Source organism: Gobio gobio, assembly GCF_949357685.1.
Source record: "Gobio gobio genome assembly, chromosome: 3".
NCBI classification, from domain to species: domain Eukaryota; kingdom Metazoa; phylum Chordata; class Actinopteri; order Cypriniformes; family Gobionidae; genus Gobio; species Gobio gobio.
In genome coordinates, this window is record NC_137099.1 from 18,206,011 (window position 1) to 18,224,152 (window position 18,142).

The 18,142-nt window shown below is 39.3% G+C and overlaps 2 protein-coding genes across 2 annotated transcripts; both read right to left on the reverse strand.

Moving 5' to 3' along the window:
• Positions 1-2,518: 2,518 nt before the first annotated feature.
• LOC307124458 (piggyBac transposable element-derived protein 4-like) lies at positions 2,519-9,814 on the reverse strand. The gene is made up of 4 exons (XM_079813664.1): positions 9,754-9,814; positions 9,250-9,445; positions 6,198-7,436; positions 2,519-3,459 (listed from the first exon to the last, which is right to left on the reverse strand). The coding sequence occupies exons 2-4, from the start codon at positions 9,402-9,404 to the stop codon at positions 2,964-2,966; spliced, it is 1,890 nt and encodes a 629-aa protein (XP_079669790.1). The 5' UTR covers positions 9,405-9,445; positions 9,754-9,814; the 3' UTR covers positions 2,519-2,963.
• Positions 9,815-10,473: 659 nt separating this feature from the next.
• On the reverse strand, positions 10,474-16,676 carry LOC307123806 (piggyBac transposable element-derived protein 4-like). The gene is made up of 4 exons (XM_079812524.1): positions 16,350-16,676; positions 14,065-14,246; positions 11,706-12,947; positions 10,474-11,595 (listed from the first exon to the last, which is right to left on the reverse strand). Exons 1-4 carry the CDS (start codon positions 16,626-16,628, stop codon positions 11,370-11,372), a joined length of 1,929 nt encoding a protein of 642 aa, XP_079668650.1. The 5' UTR covers positions 16,629-16,676; the 3' UTR covers positions 10,474-11,369.
• Positions 16,677-18,142: the final 1,466 nt, after the last annotated feature.

Below are 18,142 nucleotides of genomic sequence, written 5' to 3' on the forward strand. Positions count from 1 at the left end.
TCTGCTTCACTCATTTATATTAGCATTTCTGTTATCTTTCAATAATGCCCTCTTTGCTATGTTTATCTGCCACCTCATTTCCCCTAATCCCTACATGCGCTGGAACCCACATAAATATTACCTGACTTCCTTTATTAACTATATTTGTAATTAGCTGAAGTACTTCATATACTGAATATCTTGTCTGCTTTTTGAAATAAATAATTTTAAACTAGCTAAAGCTGATGAAGAGTCAGAGCATATCAATGTTTTGTCCTGTCCTGTCCTGTCTTTTCCACCCACCTTAATGCAATTAATATCGCCAACATTTCTACAGTATACTCCTAATTTATCCGATGTTCTTCTATTTATACCAATTCCTTTTCCTGGTATTACCACCCCAAACCCTGTGGTCTCTGTCTCTTTTTTTTTAGCACCTTCTGTAGAAATCTGTCTAAATTCATTATATTTTTCTCCTACTCGATAATTAAAAACTCTTACCAAATTAATTTCCTCCTTCGCTTTCCTTTTTTCTTCTAGCACAAACCAGTCTACCTCAGGCCACACCATCTTCCACGGAGCCATAGGACTATAGGACTACCATAGGACTTATCCTTAAATTAAAAGCTATTTTATTTCCAATCCGCCCCAAATTGTCTCTTTGACATCTCCCATTTTCCCAGCACTCCTGGAGTACTGCTTTTGTGGGATGGGAGTCCTTATGCCCCTGCAAACTAGCCCAATATTTTGCCATCAATTGGATCCTTCTTAAATCCAGTGGCATTTCTCCCATTTCAACCTGTATGGCTGGAACTGAGGACATTCTAAAAGCTCCACAACAAATCCGCAATGCTTGTATCTGGATCAACTCTTTAACAGATATTTGGCTGCTGATCCAACCACTATGCTACCATAATCCAAAACCGATCTAATCAATGCCACATATACAGGTGCTGGTCATATAATTAGAACATCATCAAAAAGTTGATTTATTTCACTAATTCCATTCAAAAAGTGAAACTTGTATATTATATTCCATTCAAAAAGTGAAACTTGTATATTATATTCATTCATTACACACATACTGATATATTTAAAATGTTTATTTCTTATAATTTTGATGATTATAACAGACAACTAAGGAAAATCCCAAATTCAGTGCCTCAGAAAATTTGAATATTGTGACAAGGTTCAATATTGAAGACACCTGGTGCCACACTCTAATCAGCTAATTTACTCAAAACACCTGCAAAGGCCTTTAAATGGTCTCTCAGTCTAGTTCTGTAGGCTACACAATCATGGGGAAGACTGCTGACTTGACAGTTATCCAAAAGACGACAATTGACACCTTGCACAAGGAGGGCAAGACACAAACGGTCATTGCAAAAGAGGTTGGCTGTTCACAGAGATCTGTGTCCAAGCACATTAATAGAGACGCGAAGGGAAGGAAAAGATGTGGTAGAAAAAAGTGTACAAGCAATAGGGATAACCGCACCCTGGAGAGGATTGTGAAACAAAACCCATTCAAAAAAACATATGCAAGACATGGGTTTAAGCTGTCGCATTCCTTGTGTCAAGCCACTCTTGAACAACAGACAGTGTCCGAAGCGTCTCGCCTGGGCTAATGACAAAAAGGAAAAAAAGTGTCCCAAAGTTATATTCTCTGATGAAAGTAAATTTTGCATTTCCTTTGGAAATCAGGGTCACAGAGTCTGGAGGAAGAGAGGAGAGGCACACAATCCACGTTGCTTGAGGTCCTGTGTAAAGTTTCCACAATCAGTGATGGTTTGGGGTGCCATGTCATCTGCTGGTGTTGGTCCACTGTGTTTTCTGAGGTTCAAGGTCAACGCAGCCGTATACCAGGAAGTTTTAGAGCACTTCATGCTTCCTGCTGCTGACCAACTTTATGGAGATGCAGATTTCCTTTTCCAACAGGACCTGGGACCTGCACACAGTGTCAAAGCAACCAGTACCTGGTTTAAGGACCATGGTATCCCTGTTCTTAATTGGCTAGCAAACCCGCCCGACCTTAACCCCATAGAAAATCTATGGGGTATTGTGAAGAAGATGCGATATGCCAGACCCAACAATGCAGAAGAGCTGAAGGCCTCTATCAGAGCAACCTGGGCTCTCATAACACCTGAGCAGTGCCACAGACTGATCGACTCCATGCCACCCCGCATTGCTGCAGTAATTCAGGCAAAAGGAGCCCAAACTAAGTATTGCGTGCTGTACATGCTCACACTTTCCATTATCATACTTTTCAGTTGGCCAAGATTTCTAAAAATCCTTTCTTTGTATTGGTCTTAAGTAATATTCTAATTTTATGAGATACTGAATTTGGGATTTTCCTTAGTTTTCTGTTATAATCATCAAACTTAAAAGAAATACACATTTAAAAATATCAGTCTGTGAGTAATAAATGAATATAATATACAAGTTTCACTTTTTGAATGGAATTAGTGAAATAAATCAACTTTATGATATTCTAATTATATGACCAGAACCTGTATATATCTTAAAGGAAAACGTTTTGCATGGTTTAATGAAAATGTATTTATTAAAACCAAGCCTGTTGATACAACGGTCATGAAACAAAGCAAATACATTTCCAGTATTATTGTCACATTTCAGCCATAGCTTCGGTTTCTGATGTTTTGGTAATGTGTGAAAACCTGCGATGAAACGCAGACACACAGACTCTTCTTCAGTTTGGAAATAACAAAAATATCAATTTACATCTATTTAAATGTTCTTTCAGGGTAGCATCGTTTTAGTAGAATCTCTGTGACAGATCAAATATATGGCATTAAAAAAAAAAAAAAGTGCGATTATAAACCATCATGTTAGCTCAAAATAACCTACAAAATGACATAGGTACCAAATTAGATTTTTACCAAATTCTCATGCAAATGCCCGTAAAACATTCCCCTTGTCAATGCACGTTTTCAAAAAGACATCCATTTAAATTAAACAGTTATGAATCAATCAATTTGTTCATGCCAGCTATTATAACAGTCACGCTTGGGCTGAAAGCACAAGGGCACTTCGCAAGTCACACATATGATTGGAGTTTCCTGGTGGCAGAGCCTGCACTTACGTCTACCAACAGTACTGTCCGACATCAAGTACTTGGGTTTGTGGGATCCTTCAGTAACTGATGGTTCAGGAGAAGCTGAGCAAGGAGTAGAAGTAGAAGAAGAGGAGGAAGCTGGAGGATGAGTGGAGTCAACCGGTGCAGAGCCAGACATGTTCTCGTCATCCTTATCTCTAAGCTCTAAAATGAGCTTCTCGACGAATCCCTTCCGTGTCAGAGCTTTTTGTTTTTTTCTCTTTGCCACCAGTTCATGCAAAATGAACGCATTCTCTACGGCGATGTCCAAAAGGTGATAAAAGACACACTGATACCACTTTTTCGGTTTATGTAGCACTCTGTAATGTCCAGTAATGAAATTGGATGGATCCACTGTCCCCACGTTCCTGGGTGGAAAGAAAAAAGCAACCATTTTAAACTCAAAAGGTAAACATTCCTGTGAATAAATGCACAACTAAAATAAAATGACACAAATGGCCTCACACAAAGCTAGTTGAACACACTCAAGAGTAGGTTTAAAGTTGGCAAAACCCAACAAATTCAATCCGGTTAAGATCAGGTTCACAACGGTCACTATAAACGTTCTGTTTTAACTCAGGGTTTGATCCAAAGTTTATAATTAACTCTGAAGCACCTGAAAGCGAGACATCTGCACCTAACAACCAATCATACTAAATATTCATCAGTTTGATTAGTCTCATTAGGGAGTCAGCACAATTCACTTTTCTACTGAAGATTAATATATCAGTATAAAAAATATAATTTAAAGCTGTAGTCTGTAACTTTTGGTTAAAAATTATTGAAAATCAATTTGAGCAAGTACAGAACCAGCCAGTGGTCAAAACTATCTCGTTACCGTAGCCCGATTCACAACGGTAAGCTTTTAATAATGTGTTATAATTGTACTGGTGGATTTCTGATGGATATTCGAGCATGGTGTCGTGTGTCTTTGCATCATTACATCACGTCTGTATACATAGGAGTCCGGCTACTAGTAGTAGTATCGCATGTGAGGATGCTGCAGGTGGTGGATCATTTATAGCCTTTTCTCACAGCAGCTGGAATAATTAAATTTATCATTTTCATGTCAGATTGTAATCCAGAAAGGTCCAAACGACAATCAGTGACAACTGGAGATTCAACCGTAGTAAAAAGCAAAAGATTAGACTGTACGGAAATTGAAATCTACAGGTAACTCTACACACTAAATACATGTAGTCACGCAAGGCTGATGTTGTTAACATTAACAATTTGAGAATAAAGTATAACAATACTAATAATTTGCTGTGATATGAGCAAGACGATCGTTAGATTTAATACACCATTAATGGCACGATTTATTGTAATGCTTTCCTTTCTCAGTTGGTCAGAACAAAAGTGGCAGACATGTTACTTGTTCAGATGACATTTTGCAGGGAAAAATTCTTATTTTGGTCATACTTTCAAGACGTAGATTCTGTGATTCAGAAGTATAGTATCCACACCGGTGCGGTGACTGACAGCCGCACATACCCCTCAAAACATTAAATTAATCCTAGCTGAGGAGCCGTGCCGATGCAAAACCCACGTAAAGACGATAATTCCGCAAATAAGTGCAATTGCATGTTTCAAAAAGAGCGACAAAGAGGCAAAACTTACGGACTGGAGCTTTAAGCATTTACAATGCATAAAAAAAAACACTTTTTCTGTGTGTGAGCAGCATGGTCTCCACTCTTTGTGTGCGAGTGACGTGTGCGCTTCAATGAAAAAATGCATTAATAAACAACAGTAATTAAACTGACTTGCACACCTTTCAGCCAATCAGAATTGAGTATTCAGAGCCCACCGCTCACCCCTCCCTTTCAAAGCACAGAAGCTACGGTGGATGTCGTTGTCTGAGAGAGCAGAGAGCACTTAGCTCTCTGTAGTAGAGGGCTGCATTGGGATTGAGTCCCGCGGGACCCAACGTAAATCTCGCGGGAGCGGGCGGTTTGAATTTTGCTGCGGGCGGGAATGGGCGGCTAAAAAAAACACTGCGGGAATCGGCGGGATAGGGAGGTTGCCTAACCACATGATGGAGAAGATGTCAGTAGATGATGTAGAAAAGAACCTCAAACGAGGTATTTACAGCACAAAAGCTAAGCAAGGAAAGTCTGACATTTGGAGAAGTTTCTCAATTGTTTTGGTAGGCAAAGTCATGCGGTATAACGTTATATGTATCCACATATTGCGCAGCTGGCAAATACATAGCTACTTGATCAAACCTCACCAAAAACGCTCAGCACTCCCTGCAGGTCAAGTTGACTGTTTGGTGTTTTTGACAAACAATACATAGAAGTTTAGTGAGTGCAGTGAAAATGGATTGTTTCTAAATGTCCGTTTGCTATTTTGTGTTCACGTTCTGTTGAAGCATGTTTTCTCAGGTTTCCTTTCAGTCGGTCACGTTCAACGTACGTCGGAACTGACCGACGTATTGGGATCTGTTTTTTGTTTCTCAATCTGTTTTCTGTTTTGCAAAGCAGTCTTTTTTTATGTGCAAAGTTTTTGATAAAAACGAAATTATATTTGAATGTATTCGTCTTCTTTTTTTTTTTACATGCAGGCCAGGGAAACGAAACAAACAACCCCATGAATCTCTTTAATAATATCAATACAAATACGTGTTTTTTTTTCCTGCGGGACGGGAGAAGACACAAAATCAATGCATCTCTATTATTGTGCGGGAATAAATTCTCAGAGTTTTGCGGGAGTGGACATACATATGGCGGGAGCGGGCGGGAGTGTAACACATACGTTGCGGGAGCGGGCGGTAATGGTCAGAAATTCGGCGGGTACGGGCGGGAGCGGGATGAAGAAAACAGTCCCGCGCAGGGCTCTACTCTGTAGATCAGTTTGTCCGTTTAGGGCTACTGCAGAATCATGGCAGAGCAAAATGGCAAATTCATGGCATCTGCGGTGTATGTAGATACAAATGGCTCATTCTACGGTAATAAAAACATAACGGTTCATTATGCAAGGTCTTTATACACCACTGCAAAAAACAGTTATGTATATTATATTGCATTTCTGTCAATAGATCCTCATAAATATTACACACTGCACCTTTAAGAAATAGGCAAGGTAACCTCACTGCAATTCTACTAACCTGCTGTAGTCCATCACCACAGCTGGAACGGGGACCTCCACAAGGGTCCTATGTGGATCACCCTTCACCTTCCTTTGCACAGTATCACCATCATTGGCTTTATGGAAGGTGGAGCACATCTGCACTTTTTCTGCACGATCTTTCCACTCAACAAACAGCAGCTTGTCTTCCCGAATCCAACGCATGGTGCCGCGTGGAGTTTTCCTAGACAGTCTGTTCACAGAGTTTTGTGGAAAACCTTTCCTGGTCGGCAAAACAGGGCCACAAGCCCATATCTTTTTACACAGGAGGTCCCTGAAGAGTCTGGGACTGGTGTAAAATTTGTCCACAAACAGCTTGTACCCAGAGCCCAACATATTTTCATCCATCAAAGCCATAACGGACTCATAACTCAAGCCCTCGCTCTGTGACGTACATGACTTCCCCTCGTAAATAAAGAAGTCCCACGTATAGCCACAGGTGCAGTCTGACAGTGCAAAGAGTTTGTACCCTCTATCTGTAGATTTGTTTTCAATGCGTTGTTCGGGTCCAGTCCTAGGCTGTGCTGCCACTATTCTTTCATCAATGGTGATGTTCTGAAAGGGATGAAAGTAAGACTTGCAAGCCTCCCTAATGAGTTGATATACAGGTAAAATTTTACCTAACCGTTCATAGGCTGCTGTTCCCTTCTTCGAGTCATTTTCCTCATCTTCATTGGTATTAGTGAAATGAAGACTGTTTGCGATTGTCACAAATTTTTGATAAGACATGACTTTTGCAGGAAAGGATGGACTGAACTGTGATTCCCTCCAATAATCTGTCAGCAAAGAGCACTTCACGAGACCGGTGTAAATTACCAGTGCTATGTACAACTTCAAGTCTTTCAGAGTAACGTAGAGCCACTGATCACCCACATCTTTGCACTTGGCCCCATAGACATTTGTGTGCCCTACAATAGATTGCAACATTTTCTCTGGAAAAAACAGTTGAAAAAACTGCAGAGGACTGTAACTACTATGTGGTAAAATTTGTGGCCCAGGTTCTTGGACAGGAGAGAAGTCCAGTTTAAGTGGTTCAACATCCGCTTCTTCTGAGCTGTGCCACCTTTCTGTTGATACACCAGAGAAACCATCATTCTTGCTCTCCCTGCCACCTCCATCAGCAGTAGAAGATGGAGAAGACAGACGGGATCTCTTTCTCTGCTGTAGGCTGGTCTTTGAATCACAGTCCTCCTCTGGTGGGTAAATGCCAGATGAAGGCCTATTGCATGACACGAGAGAACAATAAAACAGGATTAGCAATGTACTTCATAACTCTGTTGACTATAGGCCTGTTGTACACCAACACATTGATTTTTGAATTTGATTTATTGTACGCATTTTTTTTATGCACAATAATAAATTAATTTATAATGGCGGAATAAGAGCAATTCAGCTTTATTCCACAAGGTGGCAATGTCTGATACACAATGATGAAGTGATTTCATAGTTACCTCAGACAGAAAACGAAACAATAATAATTATAATCTGCAAAGCTTGAAATGGCTCAGTGATTTACTGCAGAGCAAGTACTGAACACATTCAAATATTAGTGTCACTTTCACTTGATGATGGATCTGGTGAAGGAAGCTGTCAGTGATCAAAATATTTATTTTGAAGACGTTGAAAATGTGTTTTGAGACAATGCACAAGATCGCGAATATGAGCCAAATGCTGAATATACTGGGAAATGAGCTCTGACGAGGACAGTGATGATGGTATAAAACATCTGCTCAAATTGAACCCTTCCAAGCTCCAAAAGGTAACAAAATGTTTTATTTTATTCTTCTGTAATTGTTACTCTAATATCAGGAGTTTTATATATTATCGCGACAGGTATAGATCTATCCATGTTAGATATAGATCTGGGTCGCTAAAGACCCGAATATGTAGGAATGTTAGGCGAAACAGTCATGCATTTAAGGGTTAACATACACAAACGGTCCAATACACACACAATTTAAAAATACCCATCTTGGCAAATATTCACGTTGGTTATGTGAATGTTAACAGCATGTGTAACAGTATATTGTTTCCGTCCAATAGGTCTAAGTGATAGCAACCTTTAAAACCTGCTATTGTCTACTATAGGTTGTCTGTATTATTAATGATAATCAAACGACGAGAAAAGCTTTAATAAAGATTAGTGGTATTAGTGGCGGTCGGCGGTACTTAGTATCTTAGTTGAAAGAGTATCCCCTGATGCGATGTATTGGAGCGTCGCAAACTTTGAAGCCTCTTGCGGATAGGGCTGGGCTCAAGCTCAAAGCCCCTCTTCACTTAAATCAAAATTCTCCGCCACTTCTCTTTAAAAATTATCGTTTTAGACTTCTAATTCATGACCGGTGTTTTGTTTTGCTCCATCCTCTGCGCTTCTGCGTTTGTCAATATGCAAGGGTTACTCTTTCGCAGTAAGTTGACTTATGTACCGCTGACTGCAGGAAGCTAGTTATTTTAGTCCATAAAGTTTTAAATATGGATATTCTAACACAAACGCGTCACTTTGCTTTAGAAGGCCTTTATTAACCCCCCGGAGCCATGTGGAGCAGTTATATGATGGATAGATGCACTTTTATGGACTTCAAAAACAAGCCAACAAGTCACTGCCATTATAAAAATTGGAAGAGCCAGGGCTTTTTTATTAATGTAACTCTGATTGTGTTTGTCTGAAAGAAGAACATCATGTACATCTAGTCCTAGGATGACTTGAGGGTGAGTAAATCATGGGCTAGGTTTAATTTTTGAGTGAACTATCCCTTTAGAACTGTGGCAGAAGTGTCATGTTGGTGTTGCTGGTGTTTTATAAGAAAATATAGTCTATAGCTATGATTATGGCTTTTATGGAGTATAGAAATTGGATTATTTATCATTTATCTAATATCCCACTTATTACAGTTTATGATACTATTGCAAAGCAATGTTACATTTTGTAAGGGATGCCCATACAAATAGATTTCTATGCATCAAGAACCGTATTTAACTTGCATCATAAATAATCACAAAATATTTTAAATAAAATTATTAGAAAAACTCACAGATCTAGAACAAAGTCAAGGCCATCTATAAACATGTCCTCTGCTATGCTGTCCACACTGCTGGCGACACTTTCCTGGTCACAAATAGCAGTATCTTCATCATTACTGCCTGTCCTGTCCTCCACACCATTCTCAGTACTTTTCTCTGGATCCATCGTGGAGGAGAGTCCTGAAGATCAATCTTTGCGGATGTTTGCTGCTGAAAAAATCAGTGGTCAGTGTAACGTGCTAGGTAACATTAATGTAAACAAACCACAAGACATTGCAATCTCGTTTTCATATCATGTTATTTTTAATCCAATATTGTATAAAATATCCAACCTTCCAGCACTCAAATTTCTATGCACCGCATGAGTGCCATTGTTGACTACAGACAATCATTTAAATTTTAAAATCGTATCATATCAGTGTCTTTAAACGAACGATATAGTAAAGTATACGCAATCTGACAGCACCACAAAAAAACCTTACCCAGCCGTTCTAAAGATTAATCATCAAACTTACACAACTCGCGTGCAACGGTGTGCATTTGTTCTACACCCGAGAGTCCAAGGACGGAAGTAGCGTGCTTAAAGGAAGTATTTCCCGCGAATCGGTTCTTCTTTTTCTCGAGTTTAATGGCGGTTTGGCAAGCCAACTTAAAAGGCGCATTTCCGCCACCTACTGGTCTGGAGTGTGGAGCGTACATCTGTCTATTTAATATGATAAGGGATAAGGATATGTCTCCTAACCATTCTCCACATTTTTATAAGAAACAATATTGAGTCTATAAAAGACGAAACCACAACAAATAATATCGATGAGAATACTCGTTTAAACAGCATACACAACGGGACATTTGACTGCACATCACATTTTTCACAATGTTGATTCTTCCTGCAATCGTAACGCAATGGACTGTACTGCCATAGTCAATGTTAGATATTATCACTGCTTTATATATCATTTTCATTGACTGACTACTCGCTCCCCATTCAACTCCTGATAAGCACCTTAATGTTTCTTTCGAAACAGTTAAAAGGCCATAACTTTGTTAATTTTGAGAATGTATTAAACATTTTCCATTTGACTGCGTATAGGCCGATGTGATCTTTCCTTCATGTTCATGTTACAAACATGATTGTGTCAGTTGCAATATAGTAATTTAAAACTTACATATCTGATTTGCATTTATTAAACAATACTAGAATTAATTTATATCCCTTAAAGGAAAACATTTAGCATGGTTTAATGAACATGTATTTATTAAAACCAAGGCTGTTGATACAACGGTCATGAAACAAAGCAAATCAATTTCCAGTATTATTGTCACATTTCAGCCATAGCTTCGGTTTCTGATGTTTTGGTAATGTGTGAAAAGTCAAACTTTCCTCCTGTGATGAAATGCAGACACACAGACTCTTCAGTTTGGAAATAACAAAAATAGAAATTAACATCTATATAAATGTTCTTGCAGGGTAGCAGGGATGCATCATTTTAGGAGAATCTCTGTGACAGATAAAATATATGGCATTAAAAAAAAAAAAAAGTGTGATTATAAACAATCATGTTAGCTCAAAATAACCTACAGAATGACATATGTACCAAATTAGATTTGACCAAATTCTCATGCAAATGCCAGTAAAACATTCCCCTTGCCAATGCACGTTTTCAAAAAGACCATTTGAGGACTTTCTATGCACACAAGTAAACCGAAAAACTACATAAAATGTAGACAAGTAGATAATTTAATAGCATTCAAAACATATTCCACTTGAAACAAAAGACAAAATGTATTACTAGATTTTGAAATAAATAACTAGATAAGATAGTGTGAGTGTGTGAAGTGTAGCTATGTTGTAGAACAAAAAGTTGTTTACCACAGGCTTATCATTTGAAAGAATCCCATTATAAAACCCCAAAGGAAAATCTCAAAGGAACCAGTGGCGAATTAGACTCCCGGGTTCTGATGTCATACCTGCACCACTCTATTGGTATCAAGCAATGCAACTAAAACAGTGAAGCCCATAAATCACAAGCCTTGATTTCCTTTTAACAATGTGGTCTGGTGTGATGTGCTTCGGCTTGTAGAATGAAGAGGGAACTTCTGAGGACGAAGCGGAGGAAACTGAAGCCAAATCCTAAGGACTCATTTCTGTAAGCTCTAAAATAAGGGCCTCCAAGAATGCCTTTCGAGTCAAAGGCTTCATGTTCTTTCTCTTAGCCATTAGTTCCTGCATGATGAATGCATTCTCTACAGTGATGTCCAAAAAGTGATAAAAAACACATTGATACCACTTTTTCGGTTTATGTAGAGCTCTGTAATGTCCAGTGATGGAATTAGATGGATCCACTGTCTCCATGTTCCTGTGTGGAGATATAAATGCATATTTCAAACTCTAAACAGACAAATAGAATAAATCATGGAAGCTTGTTTCTCACAATTGCGAGTTTATATCTGAATACATTTTACTTACTTGTTGTAGTCCAACACCACAGCTGGAACGGGGACCTCCACAAGGGTCCGATGTGCATCCCCCTTCACCTTCCTCTGCACAGTACCACCATCATTGGCTTTATGGAAGGTGGAGCACATTTGCACTTCCTGTGAGTCTTTCCACTCAACAAACAGCAGCTCGTCATCCCTAATCCAACGCATGGTGCCGCGGGGAGCGTTCCTAGACAGTCTGTTCACAGTTGTCTTTGGACAACCGGCCCTGTTTCTCCAAACAGGGCCACAAGCCCAGATCTTTTTACACAGGAGGTCTCTGAAGAGTGTGGGACTGGTGTAAAATTTGTCTACAAAGAGTTTATACCCAGAGCCCAACATATTTTCATCCACCAATGCCATAACGGACTCATAACTCAAGCCCTCGCTCTGTGACGTACAGGACTTCCCCTCGTAAATAAAGAAGTCCCACGTATAGCCACAGGTGCAGTCTGACAGTGCAAAGAGTTTGTACCCCATGTTTGGAGATTCATTTTTCATGCATCGCTTGAGTCCAGCTCTAGGCTGCGATGCCACCATTCTTTCAACAATGGTGATGTTCTGAAAGGGATGAAAAAACGTCTTGCAGGCCTCCCGAATGACTTGATACAGGGGTTGAATTTTACCCAGCCGTTCATAGGCTGCTGTTCCCCTCCTAACGCTGTTCAGCGCATCCTCCCTGCTATCGCTTAGATGAAGAGCTTTAGAGACTGACCGAAATTTCTCATAAGACATGACTTTTGCAGGAAAGGACAGACTGAAGTGCTGGGACACGCTCCAATAGTCAGTCAGTGAAGAGCACTTGAACATACTCATGTAAATGACCAGTGCAATGTACGACTTCAAGTCATTTTGACAAATATTTCCCCACGTCTTGCCCTTGCTCTCTTGGCACTTGGCTCCATAGTCATTTGTGTACCCTACAATTGTCTGCAATGATGTTTTTGAAAAGAACAGTTGAAAAAACTTCAGAGGACTGTTACACCTATTCGGTAAACACTTTGGCCCAGGTTCTTGGACAGGAGAGAAGTCCAGCTGAAGCAGTTCAACATCCGCTTCTTCTGAGCTGTGCCACCTTTCTGTTGATACACCAGAGAAACCATCATTCTCGCTCTCCCTGCCACCTCCATCAGCAGTAGAAGATGGAGAAGACAGACGGGATCTCTTTCTCTGCTGTCGGCTGGTCTCTGAATCACAGTCCTCCTCTGGTGGGTAAATGTCAGTTGAAGGCCTATTGCATGACACAAGAGAAAAAAAAAAAAAGGAATTAGCAATGTACTTCATAACTCTGTCGACTAAATCCAGTTCACACCAACACAAATATTTGGTGCGATTTTTGTATTCAATCAATTCAATATTTGTACATAATCATGCGCAAAAAAAACAAAAGGATGAATGAACATGCAAATTCTCTCTGACAGTAAAGAAAAGCAGTTACCCCATTCACAAAGCAGCACTGTGCAATTTCTGTTTCTAACCCTCCTGTCATGGAGAAGAAACTCATGGAGAAGTCAAACTGTATACATGTTTTCAAACAGCTGTTCAGATTTTTGTATTGGCTATGATGTTTATAAAAACAAGATCAAATGTTCTGTTGATCTGAATAGAAGCATTCAAAAGTTAAATCACACCGAACATGTCTTCTCTTCATGTGAACAGACTTTTCTATGCAACAAGTTAAGACAGCTCAAATATGCATTTTAGTCTATGAAACCGGGGGCTAATGTAAAAAAAGTATCTGCTTCATGCAGCTCCAATCTCTTGATCATTTAGTTTATATGTCAACTTGGTAAATGAGTGATTTGTGGAGACCGTAAAACACAGTAGACTAAAAAGTAGGCCCGTTTTATTTTAATTAAAGTGAAAACAGGCAAAGCAAGGGAACTGGTGGCTTTCTGCTGAATGCCTGGAACTGGAGGAGCCGCCATCCTCTCCCAGGAGGAGGAGGAGTAGGAAGCCTTCCACCGAGGAGCATCCAGTACCATAGCATGGCACCCCGAGTGAGGGATTCTCAGCTAGTTGAGGACGGAGTGGCAGTGTGTTCAGGGAACCGGACCAAAATTTATTTTTCCTCTCTCCCTCCTCGTCCTTCCGTTTCCATTGCCAGTTCCTGCCGCCTCCTTACCTGAACCTGAATTATTTACTATGAATCTACAATGTTTCTATCAAACCCCCGCACTAACTACAATTGCTGTTATGATAGCAAAGCACATTTGTGATAAATATTTTTTGTAAGGGATGCCTATACAATTAGATTTCAAACATAATATCCAATCCACATCATAAATGGAAGTACTAAAAATATTACATTATTTGTACATTTTTAATATATAGTATTAAAAACTCACCGATCTAGAACAGAGTCAAGGCCATCCATAAACATTTCCTCTGCTGTGCTGTCCACACTGTCCCGGTCACAAACATCAGTATCTTCATCACTACTGCCTGTAATGTCCTCCACACCAGTCTCAGTACTTTTCTTTGAAACCATCAGAGAGTACTGAAGATCAACCGTTGTGGATTTTGGCTGCTGAATATTAGGCAAGTAAACAGTGAATCAGTGGATAGCAAAATTATCCAGCAGTTTCAGACCAGCAGACACAGGGCGGAAGGGGCAGGGCTTATATAGTTTATAGAGTATATACATCATTTTATTTTATTATATATGAGCTATTTTTACATGAATTTTGATCCATATCTTTAACAATACTTTTAAATAAAGTCACTTTTATGTTTGTAGTACATGCATAAGATATCATGGTGTACAATGAGGAGTATTTTTCTTAGGTAGCCAACACTATTAAAGCCACAATATGTAATTTTCTGCACTAGAGGTCGCATATTCAAAACAAAGGCTTAGCTTGATGACACCTTGATTTTGCAAAGCTTTTATTATGCCGCAGACAATCGTTTCTGCTTATGTGTATGTGGGGTAACAGCGCTACTTTATCATTAGATACATTTGAGTGTGATGAAAGTTATGTTATAATACTACTCTGCGCATTCGCTCTGCGGCTACTATGAGACACTTGTTGCACACAGCAGTAAGCAAGATCGATATTAGGCATGGTAAAATATGGTTCTCATGGTAAACCAAGAAAACGAGATTTAAACAATAAAGGCCTGTACACACCGGGACGAATATCACATGGGCTCATCGCCAGCGTTTTTCGGCGCATCTTGAGTGTTCACACCCAACGATTTTCACTGGCGTTGTGCCGAGTGAACGTGCACATTCATTAGATGGCGCTCCTGGTACACAAGGTGGTGTGACATACACACTTTATGCTTGTGACACTCGCTTGTCACACAGAAAAAGAAGAGAGACAGTATTTACGTGCTTGCCAAAACCACAGATATATTATGTCTATGGCCAAAACCCTTCACACACTTTTTGCTAACTGGCAAGGAGTATTAGCAGTTCATCTTCTTCTTTGTCTACTTACTACTTCTTCGTCGTATCAATGTGTGCTCGGCAAGACCGATTTTGTGCTTGAGCGCCACCAAGTCGTGTTTTACTGTCACTTCAGCAGCTCCAGGCACGTGAACTAAAGCGCTGATCTCATTGGTCGGCCAGTTTTTAACGCGCCACGTCAAAATAATGTTTTTTTTTTTTTAAATGACGCTTTTACACCTGGCGTACACTCACATTGGCGCCCATTGTTTAGTCACGAGGCGTTAAACGCGCGCGAAAATCGTCCCGGTGTGAACAGGCCTTAAGACTTTGTTGAGCTATGTAACAATGGTTAGTTCTGTCGATGCATGCATCCAAACAGTCTAATAAAATATATATTTGATATATTAAAGAGTCTTTGGGGTTTCCTTGGTTTCTACAAAATAAAACAATCAAGGGAGAGGGTATTAACATTAAGTGACATGGTATTTGACGCACAGAAGCCACATCCGGTCTTCATTGGCATGTGCCAGCGGATAATGGCATGTGTCACTGACATTATCGCGACACACTGACACGGTCCGTGTCCTGGTTAAAAGTGCTTATTTATCTGGATTTATACACTCTTGGAAATATTTGAGATAATTTAAGCACACAAGTAAAAAATAAAATTGTTCTAGTGGTTTTGGGGTATTTTAATCCAAAAATCGTACATATTGTGCCTTTAACTGTATAAACCCCGCTCCTCACAGGTGAGGCAATACAAACAAATCACAATATCGTTTTCATGTTATTTTTATTCCAATTTTGTAAAACATATCCTACCTTTTAAGCACACACATCAAATAATAAGTCAATGCATTTGCCCAGCATGAGTGCTGCGACTAGAACAGACACTAATTTAAACATATTGCACTAACAATAAAAGTACTTTATCTTTAAGCCTATAGTATGCAAGCTGACAGCACCGTAAATAACATACAGCTGTCTCGAATTAGCCTTAAAACGGTTTTAAAAGACCACAGGCTGTAGGACAGAAACATTCTAACTCACTCAAGCATCCGATCAGGTTTCGTGACCATGGCAATTCCACTTCAACTTTTTCAAATCTTAAGTCAAATGTTAAGATAGGAACTTAGGTCGTTTTCAGCCCTAGCGTACATCATTTAAGTGTCATGCACATATGTCGCGTTTGAACGGTCAGTAGCAGCTACTTCAACACATATCAAACATACTTACACGTAAATAGTGTTCAGAAGAGAAAGATTGTCCGAGCAAAGTGGGAACTGCTCCATGTTTCAGGAGTAGCCTTTGTGTATAGCCGGCGTTGTATTCTCCCAGGTTCAGGAAGCAGTCCTTCGTAAAATGAACAGCACACAAGCGAAGTTTTGGGCTGTACTGTTCAGTGAAATCGTTATAAAGAAATTTTAGCCACTGATTCCTAATTTCATCCGTCTTTGGAAGGCGAAACAAATGCTTTCTGCTTTTGCATCGCAACTCACAGCGTCCCCACGACATGCTGAAAACCAATCCAATCCAATTCACTCACTGAAGCAAGCGAAGCCTGCTCGCCTCTTTTCTGCGCATGCCTTCGGGCGGGCCTTTCAAGCTGTGACGTATACGTTTGCGGAAGTAATATCTTTTTTTATAAAATGTATATTTAGTTGTCAAATATCAAACAATATCAACAGAAATGAAGTCATAACTAAAATATATACATACAAGACAGAGATTACACTCAATGCTCACATCAAATTCTACACAGCATGCCAAACAATAAATTGAGGCCAAAAAGAAAAGAGGAGTAGGATGCTTTTTATATTATAAAATCAAAACCATCCAATAAAGAATACAAATACTTTGCGTTGGGACTTTTCATCCCTCTCTATGTCTCCAAATATATATACGGTACTTAAAAAATCCTCTTTAAAAACCACCAGGGAAGATTTTTTTTTTTTGTATGCAAAATAATACAAATATTTATACCACAAGTTACCCTTTTATCCTTAATTAACAAACCAAACTTTAACTGTGTCCCACGAGAGTATCAGTCTTGCAGGTATTCTTTGTTGCATCCATCACCGTGCACCAATTCCACCGAAAATAAAAACAAGTGTTCAATCTCTTACTGGCATATTTGACATAAGTTTGAAAATTACATTTTCATAATTTTAAAGTGCACCTCTTTACCCATTAACAGGAAATGAAAGGAAGTTAGTCCTCATTTCATATACTTCTCATAATGACAGAACAAACAAGTTCTCTTTACAGGTCCCTTGTTGTAATAAACAATTAAGAGCATTCTGTTAAAAGCATTTATCAACAAAAAAATAATTTTCTACCATAAGATCAGACTTTAGGTATTATCATTGAATATATCAAATGTTCCTTAATTTAATCTTCGGCATTGGAATACTCTTGATAATTTTATCATACACTTTAGAGGACAAAAACTTGCATTTCACAGCTAAAATAGTTACCAATTCTAATGTTAATGTTTCATGGGCATTAATGTTTAATAATGATTAATATGATTTTGTATTCAATGTTGTTCAGTTTCCATTAGTTTTAGTCGAAAAACAGCCAGTGAATGTGAAATGAGTGAATATACAGGAACACACATACTGATACACACACACTCACTCACTCACTCACTCACAAAGATGTCTTGATGTTATACACCGATCAGGCATAACATTATGACAACCTTCCTAATATTGTGTTGGTCCCCCTTTTGCTGCCAGAACAGCACTGACCCGTCGAGGCATGGACTCCACTAGACCACTGAAGGTGTGCTGTGGTATCGAAGTCAACACCATTCCTGAACCATTTCTGCTTTGTGGCAGGGTGCATTATCCTGCGGAAAGAGGCCACAGCCATCAGGGAACACCATTTACATGAAACCATAGGTGTTTGGAGATGCTCTAACCCAGTCATCTAGCTTCACCTGTCAGTGGTCATAATGTTATGCCTGATTGGTGTATGCACACAATCATATTTTTATCAAAACCATCAAGTACACAAACACACAT